Source organism: Anabrus simplex, chromosome 4 (assembly GCF_040414725.1).
Source record: "Anabrus simplex isolate iqAnaSimp1 chromosome 4, ASM4041472v1, whole genome shotgun sequence".
Classification (NCBI taxonomy): Eukaryota; Metazoa; Arthropoda; class Insecta; order Orthoptera; family Tettigoniidae; genus Anabrus; species Anabrus simplex.
This window is the reverse complement of record NC_090268.1, coordinates 226,465,306-226,487,174: the sequence shown is the minus strand read 5'-3', so window position 1 is coordinate 226,487,174 and position 21,869 is coordinate 226,465,306. Positions and strand designations below refer to the sequence as shown.

General features: G+C 40.9%; 1 protein-coding gene across 3 annotated transcripts in view; it reads left to right on the top strand.

Annotated features, from left to right (window-relative positions):
- Nucleotides 1–21,869, top strand: part of jp (junctophilin) — a 511,247-nt gene that overhangs the window by 435,958 nt on the left and 53,420 nt on the right. Inside the window, exon 1 of one of the 3 annotated variants that reach the window (XM_067145394.2) lies at nt 21,378–21,503. The exons of the other annotated variants lie outside the window; for them this stretch is intronic. Within the exon in view, the coding sequence (XP_067001495.1) occupies nt 21,390–21,503 (114 nt within the window). The 5' untranslated portion in view covers nt 21,378–21,389. Of the gene's footprint in view, nt 1–21,377; nt 21,504–21,869 lie in introns of those variants that run through there. 3 annotated transcript variants of the gene reach the window in all.

Genomic DNA, 21,869 nt, shown 5'->3' with positions numbered 1-21,869 from the left:
CTATTCGCTCTAAAACTGTTGACCTGGATCATATTTTCTGGTTCTGTATCTTAATATAAGATTTTGTAGTGTACTGTAGTCTGTACTGAACCCTTGAACTTACCGTTCCATCGTTGGTCATCCGCCTCGGCTGCTTCAGTAGAGCAATATCGTACTCTTGGATCTTGGGGTCGTTGCGAGATTATTTCTGTCACTTCATCGACCAAACGGTAGGGTTCCGAGGAGAGCATAACTACTTCAAATGAGGAGAAAAAATGTGCTTACTAAAATATTTATTAAATGTAAATCACAATAATGTATTTATTAAATAGGTAAGAAAAGTCACTCAAAATTTTCACAACATATTTTAACGCAGTCACATTGCATAACGTGAGTGGAAAAGTTGTAATGAAATTGTTTATTATTTCCTTTCAAAGAATGAAAACCTAGTGTAAAATTTGTGGACAGCAAAAATCAGAAAACGAGAATAAAACTTGAAAATCGGGCACCAACTGAGAGTTAATCCACACGATCCGTAGAAAATCTAACCTTTAACAAGTAGAATTCCAGATTTACATTTAATTAAGGTTATTCACCAGTCGACTATCCTATCGGATATTGGATCACCCCCCGAATGGATCCTTAATCGAACCAAATCGATTGTCAGTTGCTATGGATAGGTTGCGAAATATTACTTGAAACTATGGTGTTCATTACAAGTTAACAGCAATTGTCACAATCAAAAATAAAATTCCACCACTTATTGTCATCCCATGACACCCTTCAGTTACAAAAGAATCCCGATGCTGAAACATGCATCACCCCAAACAGATGTTCAGAAGGAACCAACAACACTTGATCCGATGGGAAATAAACTGCGAAATGCAAGAAAACATTAATTCATTATGCATTTAGAAGAAATGCCGAACAATGAAGTTAACGAAAACTGATAACTCACTTGAAAATGTTCTTACTAAACCAACTTTCAGGTTATGAAACAATTACGTCGTTAAATTTGTTAAATTACAAGTCCACAATATAAACAAACAAAAGGAAATCTTTCCAATTTTCTATAACCAAGACTACAATTACAAATCTGTCTACCTACACTTGTCCCATTAAACCAAACAAGTGATCGGTAGATCAACATCTCACGTAAATAATGTGAATAACGAAAAATGGAAATAAAATACATTAACAGCTAACGAATCGAAACCGCAATCGTAGTGAAAATCCTACAAAAATCAACTCAGTGTCAACACACGGCATTATCGTAATATACCGGACACCCGAACAATAAAAAATAAAGTAAAGAAAAGTAAATAAATATGAACAGAAGTTCATCGAATTAGAACACGACCGGGCGAGTTGGCCGTGCGCGTAGAGGCGCGCGACTGTGAGCTTGCATCCGGGAGATAGTTGGTTCGAATCCCACTATCGGCAGCCCTGAAAATGGTTTTCCGTGGTTTCCCATTTTCACACCAGGCAAATGCTGGGGCTGTGCCTTAATTAAGGCCACGGCCGCTTCCTTCCAACTCCTAGGCCTTTCCTATCCCATCGTCGCCATAAGACCTATCTGTGTCGGTGCGACGTAAAGCCCATAGCAAAAAAAAAAATTAGAACACGCGCGGCTAAGCAGTAAGGATCAGTCTCCATTAGCCAGGTTTCCACGTGGGACAACCCTTACATTCTTGCCAATACTGATGCAATGCTATTATACGAGCACCTTCTGGCTAGTAAGAATTATGGCGAAACATGACCTAAATAGTACCTGCTAATACCTTTCACATTCGCATCCACTACTGCAAACACTAACATCGTTCAAGACGATTCGAAAAAATGACTAACTTATGACTCGACTATGTACAGACGACGCCCTAATCCTGTCGTTGAGTCCACGTTACAGTGTCTACTCATCCATAAGTTATATAATACATGCGGCATCCTAAATCTTTCGTTGAACCAACGTTATGGTATCTACACATCATTCGTACTGCCAGACGAAATCGAAACTTTTAACACAATGTCCGGATATTTAAATCTGATCCTCGTTGAAACTCTTAACACATGAAGTGAAATTCGCTACAAATATGAACTCGACCTGGAAATGTTACTATTTCCTACAATAAAGCGTGAAATCGAAATTTAAATAAAACATGTCCAAATAGTTTAATTTATTCCTCAATACAATCTCAACATATGCAGTGAAGTTCGCTAAATAAATATAAACTAACTCTCGTTTAATATTACGCAAAATCACTGAAAACAATAATCACTACCATCACTATATTCACGGCACAACTCGAGTGTGAGGCTCCAACTGACCTTTCATGTTAACACACCAAACAGGTATCACCGTAAACTGTCCAGTGAAGTAACCTCCCATCGATCTACGCAAGCTAAACTCTCACTCTAAAAAAATCATTTTCACACCCGCAATGTTTCCAGTCAGCGATATTTTCGTCTCGTAAAAATACAGAACAGAATTAAATTAAATTTACAATAATCAAGTATTGTCTTGACCGTGTGTCAGAATGTATTTTCTTCGTGATGTCGGCTATCACAAAATGTACTTCGCTGGTATCAAATAGAAGCGCCACTCAGACTTAACTGTCGTTACCTACGGTCTTACATAAAATAGTAATCATGGGAGAACATCAACTTATAATAAAAATAGGCATTACAACGCCCTCGCTTGGATTTGACAACCTTTATACACTGACTGACAGAGCAAATGCAACACCAAGAAGGAGTGGTTCGAAAGGGATGAAAGTTGGGGAAAAAACAGAGACGGCACGGACGAATAATTGATGTTTATTTCAAACCGATATGCAGGTTACACAATGCGCACGGCATCGACTCAGTAGGATGTAGGACCACCGCGAACGGCGATGCACGCAGAAACACGTCGAGGTACAGAGTCAATAAGAGTGCGGATGGTGTCCTGAGGGATGGTTCTCCATTCTCTGTCAACCATTTGCCACAGTTGGTCGCCCGTACGAGGCTGGGGCAGAGTTTGTAAACGGCGTCCAATGAGATCCCACACGTGTTCGATTGGTGAGAGATCCGGAGAGTACGCTGGCCACGGAAGCATCTGTACACCTCGTAGAGCCTGTTGGGAGATGCGAGCAGTGTGTGGGCGGGCATTATCCTGCTGAAACAGAGCATTGGGCAGCCCCTGAAGGTACGGGAGTGCCACCGGCCGCAGCACATGCTGCACGTAGCGGTGGGCATTTAACGTGCCTTGAATACGCACTAGAGGTGACGTGGAATCATACGCAATAGCGCCCCAAACCATGATGCCGCGTTGTCTAGCGGTAGGGCGCTCCACAGTTACTGCCGGATTTGACCTTTCTCCACGCCGACGCCACACTCGTCTGCGGTGACTATCACTGACAGAACAGAAGCGTGACTCATCGGAGAACACGACGTTCCGCCATTCCCTCATCCAAGTCGCTCTAGCCCGGCACCATGCCAGGCGTACACGTCTATGCTGTGGAGTCAATGGTAGTCTTCTGAGCGGGCGCCGGGAGTGCAGGCCTCCTTCAACCAATCGACGGGAAATTGTTCTGGTCGATATTGGAACAGCCAGGGTGTCTTGCACATGCTGAAGAATGGCGGTTGACGTGGCGTGCGGGGCTGCCACCGCTTGGCGGCGGATGCGCCGATCCTCGCGTGCTGACGTCACTCGGGCTGCGCCTGGACCCCTCGCACGTGCCGCATGTCCCTGCGCCAACCATCTTCGCCACAGGCGCTGCACCGTGGACACATCCCTATGGGTATCGGCTGCGATTTGACGAAGCTACCAACCTGCCCTTCTCAGCCCGATCACCATACCCCTCGTAAAGTCGTCTGTCTGCTGGAAATGCCTCCGTTGACGGCGGCCTGGCATTCTTAGCTATACACGTGTCCTGTGGCACACGACAACATGTTCTACAATGACTGTCGGCTGAGAAATCCCGGTACGAAATGGGCCATTCGCCTACGCCGTGTCCCATTTATCGTTCGCTACGTGCGCAGCACAGCGGCGCATTTCACATCATGAGCATACCTCAGTGACGTCAGTCTACCCTGCAATTGGCATAAAGTTCTGACCACTCCTTCTTGGTGTTGCATTTGCTCTGTCAGTCAGTGTATTCATCAATCGTTCTGGATTGCTACACAACATCGTTCCTCTTATACAGCCTGTCTCAGAGATATGACATCTCAACCTATACACCATGTCACAAAAATTCCTCTCTGTCGAAATACAGGGCCTCTTATCCTAAGCATCCTGCTTATTCTACATCACTCATAAATTATTGGCTTACTCTGCTATTAACATCTTCCTAACTATTCTCATAATATTTTATTTCCATTACAATCCATTTCCTTCTTGCTTGAAACTTTTTTAAATTCAAGCGATCCCATGATCAAACAGCTTTATAATGATCTCACAATTAACTTCTCGAAATTTTTCCTGACCTCAGGAGCAAAATGGCATACCGTTATTTTCTGTATCACAAATACACGGTGTCACAAAATGTAAGTTTCCCAAAAATGCTGACTTATGATTTTCTTCACTGGATGTCGATAAAAACCGCAAATCTCGTTTAACATTACTGCTGAACACATAATTTATAATCATCTCAATTTTATCTTTACGTGGACAATATTATTATTATTATTATTATTATTATTATTATTATTATTATTATTATTATTATTATTATTGGACAATTTCATATTTGACTTTATCACACTCATAACGGTTATTTTATCGTCATCATTATTGTAACTTTTACGGGCCCGAACATTCTTTCATTGATTTTCACTGCAATATTTAAGTTCCCTTTAAAAAAATTTAAAAAAATTTGAACACACTTTAAAGTCTCTCGGGCTGACATAAATAATAGACTATTCGCCTCCACACTAGAATAACGACAAGACACATCATCGTCGTCGCAACACTTAAATTTAAACACGCCACATACACAACGCGATGTTATGATTTATTTTTTAATTTTTCAGGGGCAGGCACTTACATTTCGAAATACAAAACATGATATTTAAATTAGACAGACCTGTAATTTCGTCTTTGGCATGGCGTTATCTTGGCTTCATTTTATGCCAGCCACCTCGGACTTGGCCTCTCATAAATGCAGGACACATTCTTCGCATAAACAGTACCGTTTATATACACAAACTCTACACTCGGCTTGAAGCAACACACATTAATTTTTTTAATATCTAACAATTGACAATAAAATTTATTATGATCACTTATACAACAGTTAAACCGCCCCGCTTCGTGTCAAGAACTCAACTAATGCAGTTTGCGGAATCTTCCCAACTCCTTCCTGTCCAGATGTTTTATAGATGTGACTGACCGTGCGACACAAGCTTATCTCTGCCAGACTACAGTCCTCCCTTACCGATTACCAAAAATAACATCGTCTGCAATAATTCACAAGAGCTATCTATGAAGCTGCTGTCTCCCTATGAGAAGTTCAGGAATGCTACAATTGTTTAACTAATGATTTTCTTCCTCGGCCGGGATGGATATCGTGGATACAATGTTATCAATATCTAATTTATCTCCGTTCACCATTTTCCACTTTGTAAAATATTCCTCCCTCAAGCCAACTGACTTTAGAGATACTACAAATCTATTTCACCCACTTTAAGCCTTCTTCTTAATGTCGCCTAACGCAGTGGCGGCTGGTGGAGAATATCAGTTGTGTGCTGTAACACATCCCCCCTCCGAAAATTAAAAACATTGAGAAATATACCGGTACGCGGTTTTTAAGAGGCTCTCCACTGAGTTTTCTACACTGAACAAACACGCAAACAACCCCAACACATATACACATTCCTCGCAATAAAATTATGTAATTAAACATTCAATAACATCTGCAATGGCAAAATATTCACGAACTCAAACACTTGGCGCGAGTGCGCAAAAACAGAACTTTCCAATGTTACCAAAATCATTTATATAAAACCAGCAACGTCGTAATGCAAAATTACATGTTATGTTTTTATAGCGTCATTTATAAACTAGACATTTTTATTAAAGAGAATCACAGTATCATGTTCTTATTCTGACAACATAAAATGTACAATTTTTATAGTTCATCGATTTACAAAGGTGGCTATGGAATAGGCAAGTTGGGAGTATTCTATCCTCTTTGGTATTAAAAAACCTGGCGGGAACAGCTCTACAGTATTTTGTTTTACCGTTTGCTTTGAGCGATCCCCTCTTAAATACTACCGCTGAGTAAAGAGGGTGCCACCTGCCACGTTCTCATTTCGGTCGTAATGCAAGTGTGACTAGTGCCGCCTCTCTGTGATCGAAGGAAGAATCGCTGTGAAATGATGTCTTGCCGGTCTTGGCTGTTGTTTCCACAATCTTTCGGAAAAGTTGGGCACGCATGCGCAAAAGGCAGAGTTCCTGCTTTCTGGCAAAAAGCTTAGAAATTCTCCCTGAACTGTGATCGAACAGCCCAGAACAGCCACCCGGCGTGGAGCACACGACTATATTAGTTAGCTGGTTGTGAGACGAATTGAATAATTTCCTATTCTTTGGCTGACGTATTTTTCAATGCACTGTATTTGTGTTGCAGATAATATTTTTAAAGTAATTTATATTCAAATAGGCAATGTGCTGCAGCACTTCAGCACAATAAGGTAGGGCCGCCCCTGGCCTAACGTATATTCACACTCTCGGACCATTGAATGATGACTGACGCTCTTGGCTGAGGAGGGAGTTTTTATGAATGTAGAAGGGACGTTCTTCTTGGTGTTATCTACTGTTGTGCAATCATTCCACTTGATGACCACTGAACCGATTTCTTCGAAACTCATCCCAGAAATTCCACTTATTTTTCCAGTCATGATGGTGTTGGTTGCTAATTTTCCTGTTTCTATAACGGGCGTAATTCATTAATTTCATGTACCGTACGAGGATACCGGCGCATTTTGACAGTATGTCCTTCACACGCGTACTCCACTTTGCCAGTATGGGTGCCAAATTTTCTCCGAGCCTAATTAAATACATTTACACCCTGTGGACTTTAGCTTCATCAAATATTTCCCAAAATTCTTAATTACTCATTTCTTTATTAATGACAGTGCCGAAATCTATCGCAATGAGGATTATTATCCAGAATTTCATTATTAATTATGCGAGGTCTTCCGAAATGTTCCGACCTCGATCGAATTGGTGGGCCGCTTTCCGCTGTGACTTGTCACAACAGAGAATGAGCTTGCAATAAAAATATGGATGCACGTCATCTTGTAGTTGAAATTTCAGCAGGGTAGAATTGTGGGTTCAGTATATCAACATAATTAAATTGTATCAATGTCCTCATAATTACAAACAAGTCTTGTATGGGCGCATCAGACACGCACATGCACACATTGTGTTCTGTCATCATTTTGTAACCATACCAGCCCCCAACCCCATCGGCCTTAATGTATACTGTAAAGACAACTTCACTCTTTTTTGCTGAGAACTTCATTGAAGGCAGGTTCTTCCCGTGCATCCAGCTGAACTTGTATTTCTTTCCCTGAAAGAGCACTGTTTTAATTTTACCTCCTGGAATCCTTGCAACCACACTACTATTTTTCTATCACTATAACAAGCAATATATATATATATCAATGATTCAGTAGTTCTAACACGTGCTCTTACTCCTCTCATTTATTTCCTTACGCACTCCTTTCCGTCTTACCGCTTCCCAAACCTTAACTTATGCCTTCTCCATATCCAATTAAAAAAAAAAAAGCTACATCCTTTCCATATACGTTTTCTCCTGGAGTTGTCTTACCACAAATGTGAGATCCACCGTTGATTTACCTTGTCGGAAACCATGCTGCTCTTCTCTCTAATATATCTTCACTATCCTTTTCTCCAGAATCTTCTCACAGATTTTTGCGTAGTGACACGTCAAAATCATTCTACTGTTGTTCTGGCAATATTTTTATCACCTTTCTTAAAGACGGGTACTTTTACTGAAAATGGAAATCCACAGCCTGTTTTCGGTCATTCGACCGGGTCAGGAATGGAATGAATGAAGCCCCTATCTATCGGCGAGGATAGGAACTGTGCTGGTTGCGGAGGTCTGTCGCACTGCTCTGGGGCACTGATTAATGACTGACAGATGAAATCATATTGAAGAGTGTTGCTGGAATGAAAGGTGACAGGGAAAAATAGGATAAGCGGAGATAAAACCTATCCTACCTCCGCTTTGTCCAGCACAAATCTCATATTGAGTGACCGGGTTTCGAACTACAAACCCAGCGGAGAGAGGCCGGTGCGCTGCCGCCTAAGCCACGGAGATTGATTGCAGCATACCCTTTAAATGTTATCTTATAGATCTTCAGTCCTATCTCAGCACCATATTTACCTCAATTTTCCTTGAAGATTGTGTCTTCAGAAGGATGATCTTGTACATTTATTTTTCCGTAGTTCTGCGGTCCCATTGTTTCTACCACCCAAGATGAGAGCTCCTAGGCTTGCCCTTTCAGTCGTATTTTAGGACAGGTAAGGAATACTGTGGGAATATCAACAGGGCCAGCGGATTTAAATATTAATCACTGGGGAAGAACACAGCGAAGCCTGGCGTAGGAAGTTCATTTGGTATCCGGTATAACTTAGTGTCGCGAACTCCAATCAACTGGTGCCAATAAATGGAGCTATTTATATTGGTATGCCTCATCAGCAAGCTTCTCAAGGTAGCCGCAAGAGGCGCCACAACACAGACAGCGTGTTCGACATGCACCCGATCAGTTAAACGATCAGTGGCACTCCGCGCCGATATTCTATTACCGCTGTCTTCGAAGATGTGAAAGATAATTAATATATTTATGGATTATTATTTATATTATTAATAACATTACTACTATTATTATACTTGGCTGAACGATCAGAAAATTAGAATAGCGGAACCATTATCTGAAAGGTTAGGGGAAAACAAAGGTAGCCTAAGTCAACATCCTTCAGAACTCGGAAAAACGAAGTTTAAATTTCAAAACGTTACTAGTCAAACAAATAAAAATTTAAAGAATCATATGCTTTGAATAACTGAAGTTCGAAATGTAGTGAACTGAATTAGGCTGAATTACCTGTTTTGCTCCGCTCTTCTAATTAAGTGAGAGGGTTCCGCAAGGGAGGATTATTGGACCTTTATTGCTACTTATGTATATAAATTATTTGAATAAATAACTGGCATCACAGGTAAGGATTTTTGCAGGTGATATTATACGACCTCGACATTTTTGTTAGATCGTATGATAGTAAGTGGCGTTGAAAGTCAAGTTGTTTCACAAAGAGGAAAAAAATGCTCTCTCTCTTTTAATTACTATGCTGATGGGGTGAAAGTACCTCACGGGGATCACTGTAAGTACCTAGGTGTTAAAATAAGTAGTGATCTTCATTGGGCTAATCACATTAACAAGGTTATTAAGAAAATATACGCACCTCTTCACATGATTATGAGGGTCTTTAAGGGTTGTAGTAAGTATGTAAATGCGAGAGCGTACAATCTTTGGTAAGACCCTAATTAGAGTATGGTTCTAGTATATGGGACCCACACCAGGATTACTTGACTCTAGAGTTGGAAAAGATCCAGAGGAAAGCAGCACGATTTGTTCTGGGTGATTCCCACAAAAGACTAATGTTACGAAAATGTTGCAAACTCCGGGCTGGGAAGACTTGCAAGTAAGGAAATGAGTTGTTCGACTAAGTGGTATGTCCCGAGCTGTCAGTCTGGAGATGACGTGGAATGAGATCAGTAGACGAATAAACTCGAGTGGAGCATTAGATGTAGAACAAATTAGAGCAATAATTCATTTATAGGAAGAGGTGCTAGGGAATGGAATAATTTATCAAGCGATATGTTCAATCGATTTCCAAGTTCTTTGAAATAATTTAAGAACAGACTAGGTAAACAACTGATAGGGAATTTGGACGACACATCGTTGATGACTGACTGATTCGGTAGAGCACGCTGGTTTCGACTCCATTCCGAGCTCGGGGACTCGGTATTTCTTCATGTACTGTACTGTATATGCAACCCACTACACTACCAACCACCACAGAAACACGCAATAATGATTACATCCCTCCACATAGGGTTGGCGTCGAGAAGGACATCCGGCCATAAAACTACGCCAAGTTCACCTCACGCGCCAACCCCTATAATTTGGGAAAAAGACAAAATAGAATAAACAGATATATTATTATTATTATTATTATTATTATTATTATTATTATTATTATTATTATTATTATTATTATTATCAGCAGCATCATCATCATCATCGGGGTGACCATCTGTTATAACTGTTTCTATAAAACAACCTTTTCTACAAAGAGATCAACTCCTGGCCAGATATGGTGTTATTTATTTATTTATTTATTTATTTATTTATTTATTTATTTATTTATTTATTTATTTATTTATTTATTTATTTATTTATTTATTTTATTTATTTATTTATTGCAAAGCACCTATAGTCACTTAATACGTATTAGAGTGTGTATACAAGGATACATACTAAGACAAGAAAGATGGTTGCATTCACATTCTTCCTATCACTAGGTCAGTATTCAGCTGATGTAGCGTTGATAGCATCTTGTGATGATCCATGGTTCTGCCTTAGGGAACGCGATGTGCTCCGGGGTCTGTGAAGGATGTGCGGATTCTCAGGCAAGGGAATCCCCGAAGTCCCCGCTTACGTATATGTAGGATGGCGTTACATCTGGCGTGGTGTGACGTGTTCTCAGGCGGTTTAGTTTAATGCACTGTTGTCTCTGGATTTCCAGTTGCAGGATCTAGAACACCTTGGTGTTTCACCGGTGCAGCACTCTTTGTTGAAGTTTTAGTTCGTTATGCCTTACCATACTGGGTTCCTTGATATTAGACAGTAAGGATGTAGATCATGTAAGACTTCATGGATTGGGAGATCCTATGGCTGACTAGGATGATGCATCTTTTAACGCTCCCGTACCACTGCTTCCTGTTACCTGAGTTCTGACAGTGTGTGATGATGGATGATGCTTGTTGTTTAAAGGGGCCTAACATCGAGGTCATCGGCCCCTAATGGTACGAAATGAAATGACAAACAAAAAGGTCAAAATCATCCACTGACCAAAGTAAAAGAATGAATGGATGGACATGAACAAAAAAACCAGTGGATCCGACTCAAAAAAGATCATAAATAGTAGTATTACAGACCAAGGGACCACTTATAAAGCACAATCCTGAATCGAGGATGCTTGACGTCTAAAGGGGTCCAAAATCCAGGTCAAAGGCCCCCTCATAATGGTACTATCACTAGTAAAGTATAACCATGGTATTTGTCATGTTGTGGTACTGATCAAAAGTAGCGAAGACTCACGGTGTTCCACACATGATGGTAGCACTCACAAGTAGTGTACGTCGTAAAGGTAACGCAGACCTATGGTGTTTCTCACACAATGGCGCCACTCATAGCCAACGCAATCCGATGAGGTTCCCCACCTAGGTGTACTAGGCACGGGTGCCGGTATTCCCGTGGTGTTCCTCACATAGTGGGTACTAATCACAGGCAACGCAGACCCACGGTGTCGCTCATATAGTGGTACAACTCACAGGCAACGCCCAGACCCGTGGTGTTGCTCACATGGGTGCGACTCACGGGTACTGGAAACCCACCGGTGAACCAACTCACTGCTTATACTAATCGCAAACCTATTTCGTACCTAATATAGTGGTACTACTCTCAAGTAAAGGCGACCCATGGTGTTCCCCGTGTGATGTACTAATCAAAAGTAGTTTCATGGTTCTAAGACAATCATCCCTTGGTCGCCCCTTTTAGTCGCCTCTCACGACAGGCAGGAGATACCGTGGGTGTATTTTTCGTCTGCGTCCCCCACCCACAGGGGGTAGATAGAGAGAAGAAAGAAGAAGAAAGAAGGGATCCGTCACTTCGAAAAATGAAGTAACGGACGAAGAAAGGCAAGGGCCATGAAGGGCGTGAAAATGAAAGACTCCCTAGGCTTCGAATGCTCTAATACCGTCGGGGTCGGAAAAGAATAAGAGTTGACCAAGGGAGGTCGGACATGATAGACGAAAGTGAGGAGCCTGACACAAGTAAGTGGAAGCAATGCCAAGTCTCAGCTGAGGGCCCCGTAGTCGCCAATCCACACTCCTAAGTTGAGAGCCCCTTGGGCCGCTTTTAGTCGCCTCTTACGACAGGCAGGGGATACCGCGGATGTATTCAACATGTGCGTCCCCCACCCGCAGGAGATCTTGAGGTGTGTAACCAGGGAACTGGGGTGGTTGTTCATTCATATGGACGTCGATCTTTCTTTCATATGCACTGCGTTGCCACACGGTATTCAGCCCCACGTTTAAACATAGTGTGGCATGGTGTAGACAAGTAAGGACCTTAAATACTAAGTTGTATGCAAATTGTTGGCTGCTAATGGCGAATAGTTTTAGAGAGGGGGAGAACAATGTCCTGACTTGGAAAACTTAGTCGGCTCCTTTTGACATTTGCCGTGGTAAGGTGTAAAGCAGAAAGAGCACTGGATCCATGATGCACCTGTTTTCTTCCTAACGTCAGATGAATAGGCCTCCAAACAAACACCACAAATCCAATCGTCACCATTCATGTTGTCTTCATTCTCTTCAACTATCTGTCCAGTATTCTCTACTGTGGAACTGGAAGTTGATGGAGTAGGACCTTGTCTGCTTTCAACTGGATTGAGACACATAGCAAGCGAATCTCTTTTCCTTCTGTTTTGTAATGGCGCGGAGTTCCTAGAAGCAGAAGGAATTTTCAACAGGTTCTCGACATTTCGCAGCAACTGGTCTCCTCCTGGTCGTTGTATACTTGAATGAGGATTTACAGTATGTGAGTCACCAGGTGTTGTGAGTGTTGACAGCAACTGGTCTCCTGCTGGTCGTTGTATAGTTGAATAAGGAGTTACAGTATGTGAGTCACCAGGTGTTGTGACTGTTGACAGCAACTGGTCTCCTCCTGGTCGTTGTATACTTGAATGAGGAGTTACAGTATGTGAGTCACCAGGTGTTGTGACTGTTGACAGCAACTGGTCTCCTCCTGGTCGTTGTATACTTGAATGAGGAGTTACAGTATGTGAGTCACCAGGTGTTGATTGTTGACAGCAACTGCTCTACTCCTGGTCGTTGTATACTTGAATGAGGAGTTACAGTATGTGAGTCACCAGGTGTTGTGACTGTTGACAGCAACTGTTCTCCTCCTGGTCGTTGTATACTTGAATGAGGAGTTACAGTATGTGAGTCACCAGGTGTTGTGAATGTTGACAGCAACTGTTCTCCTCCTGGTCGTTGTATACTTGAATGAGGAGTTACAGTATGTGGGTCACCAGTTGTTGTGACTATTGACAGCAACTGTTCTCCTCCTGGTCGTTGTATACTTGAATGAGGAGTTACAGTATGTGGGTCACCAGTTGTTGTGACTATTGACAGCAACTGTTCTCCTCCTGGTCGTTGTATAGTTGAATGAGGAGTTACAGTATGTGGGTCACCAGGTGTTGTGACTGTTGACAGCAACTATTCTCCCCCTAGTGAAGTCATATCGTTTGGTCCATCAGTTACGGTAGCTGGAATCAACGGCAGCACACTCTCAGTCAACATGCTTGGTGCCAATGACTCTTTTGGAACACCATCATAATTCAAGGGGCATACGTCAGCTTCCTTGAAAGCATTAACGACGTGAAAAGCTTTCAAGGAAAGAAGCATTAAAAATTTCATAAAAGTTGGAACGACTGGGTTTGTTATTAGGATGTTCCAACATGTAGGTGTTAAGATTGTGGGACCAGTGACTTTTCAAGGACCTGTAAACGCCCACATCGAGAGGCTGCAGCAAATGACTTGTATGAGCAGGAAATGTCATAAAGTAAATCTGGTTTTCCTTCGGCGAATTTATGACATCAGTTCCAACATGAGTGCTGTGCGAGTCCATTAACAAAACAAGCGGCATTTCTGAAGGGACAGATGCGATAAAAAATCGAAACCACTCAACAAATAATTCTGTAGTAATCCAGCCTTTTGGTGAGATTCTTGTCACAGAATTAGGAAAATAGTCTTTCGACAATGAATCATTCCATCTAGGACCTCTGAAAATGACAAAATTTGGTACGAAAGTACCGTCTGCACAAACACATCCCACTAATGTATGAATTTCATCTCGTTAACCATATGCTCTATTATAAAGATACTTCTTCCCTATTTTGCACACGACTTTGTTGGGTTTTACTACGTAACTGAGTCCATTTTCGTCGACATTGCAAATTCGACGTGCGTGGCTGATCCTTTATGTTCACCTTTGTAAGCAGAGCATCCAGCTTCGTAAAATAGTCCTTACACTCAACGGGACTAGCCATTGAAGCACGATGTGCCGAAAGATTCTCAGGAACCCTCAAACTTAAACCATACTGTTGTGTGTGTCCTCCGCGCTCAAGCTCCGCGCCTACAAGCTGCGCAACCCGCCGCATCTCCGATGTTTCCAGAGCCTACGAGAGGACTGCACTGCGCCTGGCATGCTCGTCGGAGACGTCAGCCAGCGCTATATAAGGAGCGACGTTCCTCGCCTTACCGAGGACTACCCCAGTGTCCAACGACCAGACCACACCGCAAGTCAAACACGGAGGCATTCCTCTAAAAAATGTGTCTTGAACAGGTGGACTGATTGCTGGTCGTGAGGTCTCCACCTCCGGACATTGCCTCATCTTCCCTGATTCCCGTAGCCACGTCGAGCCCCGAGTCAAGCTTTCTGCTACACTCTCCAGTCCTCACCAGTGCTCCGACGACTATCTTAGCATTCTGCGAATTAAGATATTGATGCAAGTTCCTTGCAAGTCTAAGTCCAATACTAGCATTATACTAACGCGACTCTCTCTACAAGTTACACTTGTCATCCCACAGCAGATCCAAGGACATTTCCCAGTGGAATAGACTATCTCCTCAAGATAGGTGTGAATGTGTACATAGGACTCTCTTTGTAAATATATATTTGTGCCACAGACTTTCAATCTAGCATTTAATAACAGCATTGACTGCGTGCAATTAATCAAGCTTCAAGACAAGTTTCATTATATTTCTTGTAAATACTGTATAAAACTATTGAAGCAATAAACTTTATGTTGTGTTCCTTGTATACAATACATACCGTGCTTTGTTTTTGGACCACCTCCACTTAGTTGCCACTTTTTTACAAGATTAAACATATGCTGTCTACCATTGGAAGCAGCTAAATCGTAGGCTAGCTTCCTTACTTGAAACACGGTTAGTACAAAACCTAACTCCTGCATTTCAACTATATACTATAGTTGACAACACGCTGCTCAGTATTAGCCAAGAATAACGACCGAGAGGATTTGTCGTGCTGACCACACGACACCTCGCAATCTGAAGGGCTTCGGCCTGAGCAGCGGTCGCTTGGTAGGCCAAGGCTCTTCAGGGCTGTAGTGCCATGGGGGTAGGTTAGTTATCTCATGAATAAAAGTTGCACTTTCCACGTTTTATGCGACATTCGAATGGAATGGAATCAAAACAGGTATCGTAGTATTTCCTTACAAACGATATTGAGTGAACTTGTATTTTGACGTCCATGGATCTTCGTTTTTGTTTTTTTAAGAAGCTACGTACAACTGTCCAAAACAATGGAGTGGGGAGATTTACCCAACTCTTTTGTCCTGGTGATTTGTTCAGTGTGACATTTAGAGGAAACTTCCTCCATTTAAAAATGAATGGCATACCCGCAGTCACAGGTTTTAAATCCATTGTTGAAATAAAACACTTTCCTCCTGAAGCTGAGCTCGTCTGAATTTCTTCATGAACGATATTTTTGTACGGCTCCCGTTGATTCAATCTCGTTCCATCGCACAAACCAGCTTTATTAACTTCATTAACATAATCGCAAACTATGGAGTCAATGCTATCAAACTATTCAGAACCTATTGGTTGGTGGGAGTTACTTGTTCGTTTCTTGTGCAAAACAAACCTAGCGAAAGGTGATTTGTTGTTTATTATAAGAAGCTGATCTACTGCGTAATGGGGAGCCATGGTTGCCTCATCTTATATGATTAACTTAGCCTCTTTCATATACTTCGCGTCTTCTGATATTATTATGTTAGACGTAGAGGTTTGCGAATTTAGAGTCATTACGCTCTCTTTCCTCTGACTTAACTTGTGGCTTTTGCTTCTGTTGTCTGTCTCACGGACGAATCACCATCAGGAACGTCATAGGCCCCCACTCCATATGAGCACTGCGGAGAGGTTGGAATTTAATCCAAGCTTTTGGCAAGCAATGTAGTGATTAGAAATTGTATATTATCACCTCCCTTACTCTGCCGGCTAACATTCTGACGGTTTTTGTTTTCAACTAACGGGACTCGAACCGGCTAACCAGGGTGACAATGTGCAAATCTCGCTTTAACGACCATGGCCACAGACGGGTTATTATTTCTCGTACTTATGTTGGAGATAATGTGTTTTCATGCCCCATAATGAAAAAAACCATTTATTTTATTAAATGCATGTTTCACTAAACAGTATGATGGTCAGTATTGCATTGTTTTTGTAGCCCATATCAGGTACCAGTTAGAAGGCAACAGAAGTCAGGACGCAGAGTTTTCGAACTCATGCCGATAGATATAGCTTTGTACCTACGTCATCATCGCGATGAGACAATAACTTCGCGTACAGAAACAACAACGTACAAAAGTCGTGAGAGGTTCATTGTATTTTCTTGTAAATAAGACATAACAATCTATAACTGATACCAATTTCAGCTCTTGGAACATTCTTGTTTTCTCAATATCCGTGTAAATGACAGACAGAATAGGGATTTTATATATATACTATAGATCTGAAAAAGAAAACATGTGGTAATAAAATTATACCCGAAAACGAAACAATTTAATTAAAATAGAATGCCACCTTTCGTTCTTAAAAGACATTATCAGTTTCTATCAAATCTCACGCAAATATACTTAGAAATATATAAACATTTATGTTTATTTCTATTCTATGCTAGAGTGGAGAGCAGAGAGGACTTCTTTAAGATAAGGTCAAAAATTCCAAGTTTTTAAGGATTTAAATCAGAATTTAAACATAAATGTTTATATATTTCTAAATTTCTTTTTGAGTGATTTGATAGAAACTGATGGTGTTCTTTCAAGAACGAAATAATTGTTCCTTTTTCAGGTATAATTCTGTTACCATATGTTTTCTTTTTCAGATAGCTTATACATTTATTTATTCAAAATTCATTTAGGCAGACTGAAGAACATAACATTTATAAATTGATGATGATGCTTGTTGTTTAAAGGGGCCTAACATCGAGGTCATCGGCCCCTAATGGTAAGAAATGAAATGACAACAAAAATTCTAAATCATAAACTGACCAAAAGAAAAAATATCGTCATGAAGAAGGAATGGATGGACATGTAGCAAAAAAACGAGCAAACAAAAAATTAATGGATCCAACTCAAAAAAAGGATCATATATAATTTATTACTGACCAAGGGACCACTCATAAAGCACAATCCTGGATCGAGGATGCTTGATGTCGAAAAGGGTGCAAAATCCACGTCTAACGCCCCACAGAATGGTACATGTCCCGAGTAAAGTAGAACCATGTTATTTGTCATGTTGGGGTACTAATCAAAAGTAGCGAAGACTCAGTGTTCCACACAAGATGGTACTACTCACAAGTATTGCACTTCGTACAGGGAACGCAGACCTATGGTGTTTCTCACACAATGGCGCCACTCATAGCCAAGCAAACTGATAAGGTTCCTCACCTAGGTGTACTAACCACAGGAACTCGTACTATCCCGTGGTGTTCCTCACATAGTGGGAACTAATCACAGGCAACGCAGACCCACGGTGTCGCTCATATAGTGGTACAACTCACAGGCAACGCCCAGACCCGCGGTGTTGCTCACATGGATACGATGCACGGGTACTGGAAACCCCCAGGCCAGCGCTTATACATTTATTTATTCAAGATTAATTTAGGCAGACTGAAGAACATAACAGTTATAAATTGAACAAGATTCTTGTGACCATAAGCTATTCAAAAAGTAGTCGAAAAAATCCACTGAAGTGGTAAACTATTCTATGAATGCAAGGGTGTTATTGGAAAAATTGACCCCTCAAAGAGATTGGATAAACGGAAATGTTTTCGAATTCCGAAACTCGAAAGGAAATTGTAAAATTGAAGCCAATTAGTGCAACTTCGTACACAGCGCTTGCTGTACTGAATGTTATTTGTTGATCAAGATTGTTGTAAGATTTCAGTTATAATTACAGTGTTTAATTGGGTACATTAAAATTATTATTCTTTTATTTATTTATTTATTTATTTATTTATTTATTTATTTATTTATTTATTTATTTATTTATTTATTTATTTATTTATGTATTTATTTATTTATTTATTTATTTATTTATTTATTTATTTATTTATTTATTTATTTATTTATTTATTTATATATTTATTTATTTATTTATTTATTTATTTATTTATTTATTTGTTTATTTATTTGTTTATTTATTTATTTATTTATTTATTTATTTATTTATTTATTTATTTATTTATTTATTTATTTATTTATTTCTGTCTTCCAAATTTGTCAGTTCTCATGTCAAATCTTATATTATAATGCATAATGTGATGCCCTTTATTTCTAATCAACTTGGCCATCCCATATCGTAACATTGCATGTGTCACATTATTCATTGAAATATACGGGAATATAAGCAATGATCCAGAGTTACCAGTTAATGTGTGTTATTTTGCATCAGTATTAAGATCACAATAACACTTACAATAAAATAGTTTTGTGATTAAATTATACACACTTGCATTCCTGCTAACCTAAAGAGTTTTATGTTGTTGTTGTTTTTTCAGCGTTGTAACGTCTGTGAAACAGGGTTTCTTCTAACAAACTATACATATTGATACAAAGTATGCCAATTTTACGAAATGTATAACGTTAATTATTTCTTTGCCGCCCAATTCTAGTGCGGTTGAGTATACCTGCAAGTCCATTAGTTAATTGGCTGTGATGAGTGGAGCTTTGAGCCACTGCTAGCTAGTGAGAACCAGCTGGCCGAGGTATACACTGGCTATTTATATATATATGAAGTGAAAGGGCATATAATGGAACCTTGAGGTGAGCCCATTTTTTTCTCGAAGCTGTTGGTAATGTTTAGTTAATATAGCAGCTCGTCCAGAGCCTGAACCAAATTTACAGAAGAGAGAATTGTTTATCCTGTTGTAAATGCAGCGAGTCCCAGTGATTTTGTCAGCCAATTTAACTGCAGTTGGAACAGTTTCAGCTCAAGGCTAGTTGCACACCATTTTAAATCTAGAGACAAATAACTATCGTGGAGGAATTGGGAATCGATATAAATCTTCCCAGAAATATTCATTAATCTATGCGCAAAAGTTCGAAACACTAGCCAATGAGTTTCATGAGAAGAAGAAAACAACATATGAACCAACCATCTCATTCTATAAACAAGAATACCAGTTGGATGATATCGAAATAATAAGTTTAATGGTTGGCGCTAGAGGAAACATTCCTCTGTTTTAAGTTCTGAAAATCATTTAACCTCAATCAGGCATTAATAAGAGAATCTGCAGTGACTGCCTTGAAATATTCTATCCAAATCCTGAAAAACCATATTCTCAAATTTTTAATGAAACAATATATGTCAAATATATAAACCAACCATTACATAATCAACTCCTCACTGAAATTTTCAAAATTAATCTTATTTCACTGTATGCGTTGTCCTCAGAAGCAATCTCCAGTTGGGTTAAGTCGAAATAAATAAAATATCACTGAGGCATCAATCAAAAGATTTTCCTCTCTGGATTGACGAATTTAGATACTATTTTGGCTAAAAACGAATAGAAAGAAAGGAGGGTAAACACTCCCGAAAATAGTTCGTTTTGTTCTACACCGCTTCCCGGGGACTTACCCGAATTCGAAATAGGCACAGTTTGAGAACTTCCCGAGATAGATATTTTGAACCCGAACCAAAGATTGTAGCTTCATCCATGCGGGAGATACGTGCCTATATGTGCGCTGGAAAATCGAATAAAACATTCGCATACGGCTTCAAAAAATATTTCCTAAATATAAAAACCGGGTGGGATTTTCGAGTTCCGACTCTTTTTTTTTTTTTTTTTTTTTTGCAATTTACTTTACGTCGCACCGACCCAGATAGATCTTATGGCGACGATGGGGTAGGAAAGACCTAGGAGTGGGAAGGAAGCAGTCGTGGCCTTAATTAAGGTACAACCCCAGTATTTGCCTGGTGTGAAACTGGTGGAGGTGGTGATTATTGTTTTAAGAGGAAGTACAACTAGGCAACCATCCTATATATAACACTAATCAGAGAGAAAAATTGGAAGGGGTCTGACACATCGAAAAATGAAGGCATCGGCCAAAGAAAGACAAGGGTCACGAAGGGTATGAAAATGAGACTCCTTAGGCCGGCTCGAGTGCTCTAATACCTTCGGGGTAGGAAAATAACAAGAATTCACCAAGGAAGGTCAGACAGCATAGATTGCACAAGTAAGTGGAAGCAATGCCAGGTCTCAGTTGAGGGGCCCGAGGTCGCCAAACCACTCTCCCAAGTTCAGAGCCCCTGGGGCCTCTTACGACAAGCAGGGGATACCGTGGGTGGTATTCTACCGCCCCTACCCACAGAGAGCCTGGTGTGAAAATGGGAAACCACGGAAAACCATCTTCACGGCTACCGACAGTGGGGTACGAACCCACTATCACCCGGGTGCAAGCTCACAGTTGCGCGGCCCTAACCGCACGGTCAACTCGCCCGGTAGTCCCAACTTTGGCAGCTCATAAACAGAGCCCGGATTTTTCAGCAGACTTACTGAGTAACAGGTATACTGTAGCCTGCACAACGGTTATGCTATGAGCTTTGCATAAAATGTAGGGGTGCGGTCGATGAGAATACCTACAGTAAAATGTATGTTGCTCTTGCTACATTGCGGAAGAGCGGGCTAGACACTTCCTAATTACTGTGCATTCTAAACTATTTCTGCTTAATTGTCCGGGATCTGCTCATTACTTCCCAACCGCTCATCCGATTTCGACGTCCTTGGTGTCATTTCGCTTCTTTCAGACGCTGTAACATACTGGAACACATCCTATAAGGAATAAGTTTAAAAAATACAAATGGGGTGAAGTGCGAAAGTTTCGGACGGGTTTACTAGTTAGGAATATTTAGCTGGCGGCAGCGTCCCGCCCGGGCTTGGCAAGCGGCGGGCGCTCGTCTTGTGAGGGGAGGGGCGAGCGAGTAGTCGAGGCTAAAAGCGTCCCGACGGCTCAGTGTTGGCGAGCAGGCTACGCGATGCAGTGGTACACCGGGGACGAAGGGCTCGAGGAAGAGGATGACCTCATGTTCAGCCCAGCACTTCTGGCCAGGAGGGCCAGCGAGAGCTGGATTAGCACGCCGCCCGTCGAGGTGAGCCCCGCGCCATCTTGTGGCGCCGTCTCCAACTAACTCAATCTAAAAATAGAGCAGCCGGTGAATAACCTTCATCGCCACTCAAAGTTTTGCCCGTCTTCAGCCATTCCAAAGTTGTACGAACTATCTTAGCAATAAACTCCGTCCCTTGTTCTGCTATCATTTCACAGATTTCTTTAACAGAGGGATCTTCATTTTTGAATCATGTTCAGAATGCCATAATTTTTGCTTGTTTATTCTCACCTCTTGTTCTACGCCTATGTCTTCATCATCTAAGTTATCTGTTTTGTGAATTGTATTGTTTTGTGTGAGTTGGTGCGATTCTGCGTTGTGGTAGCCCTGCCAACATGGCTGAATGTTAAG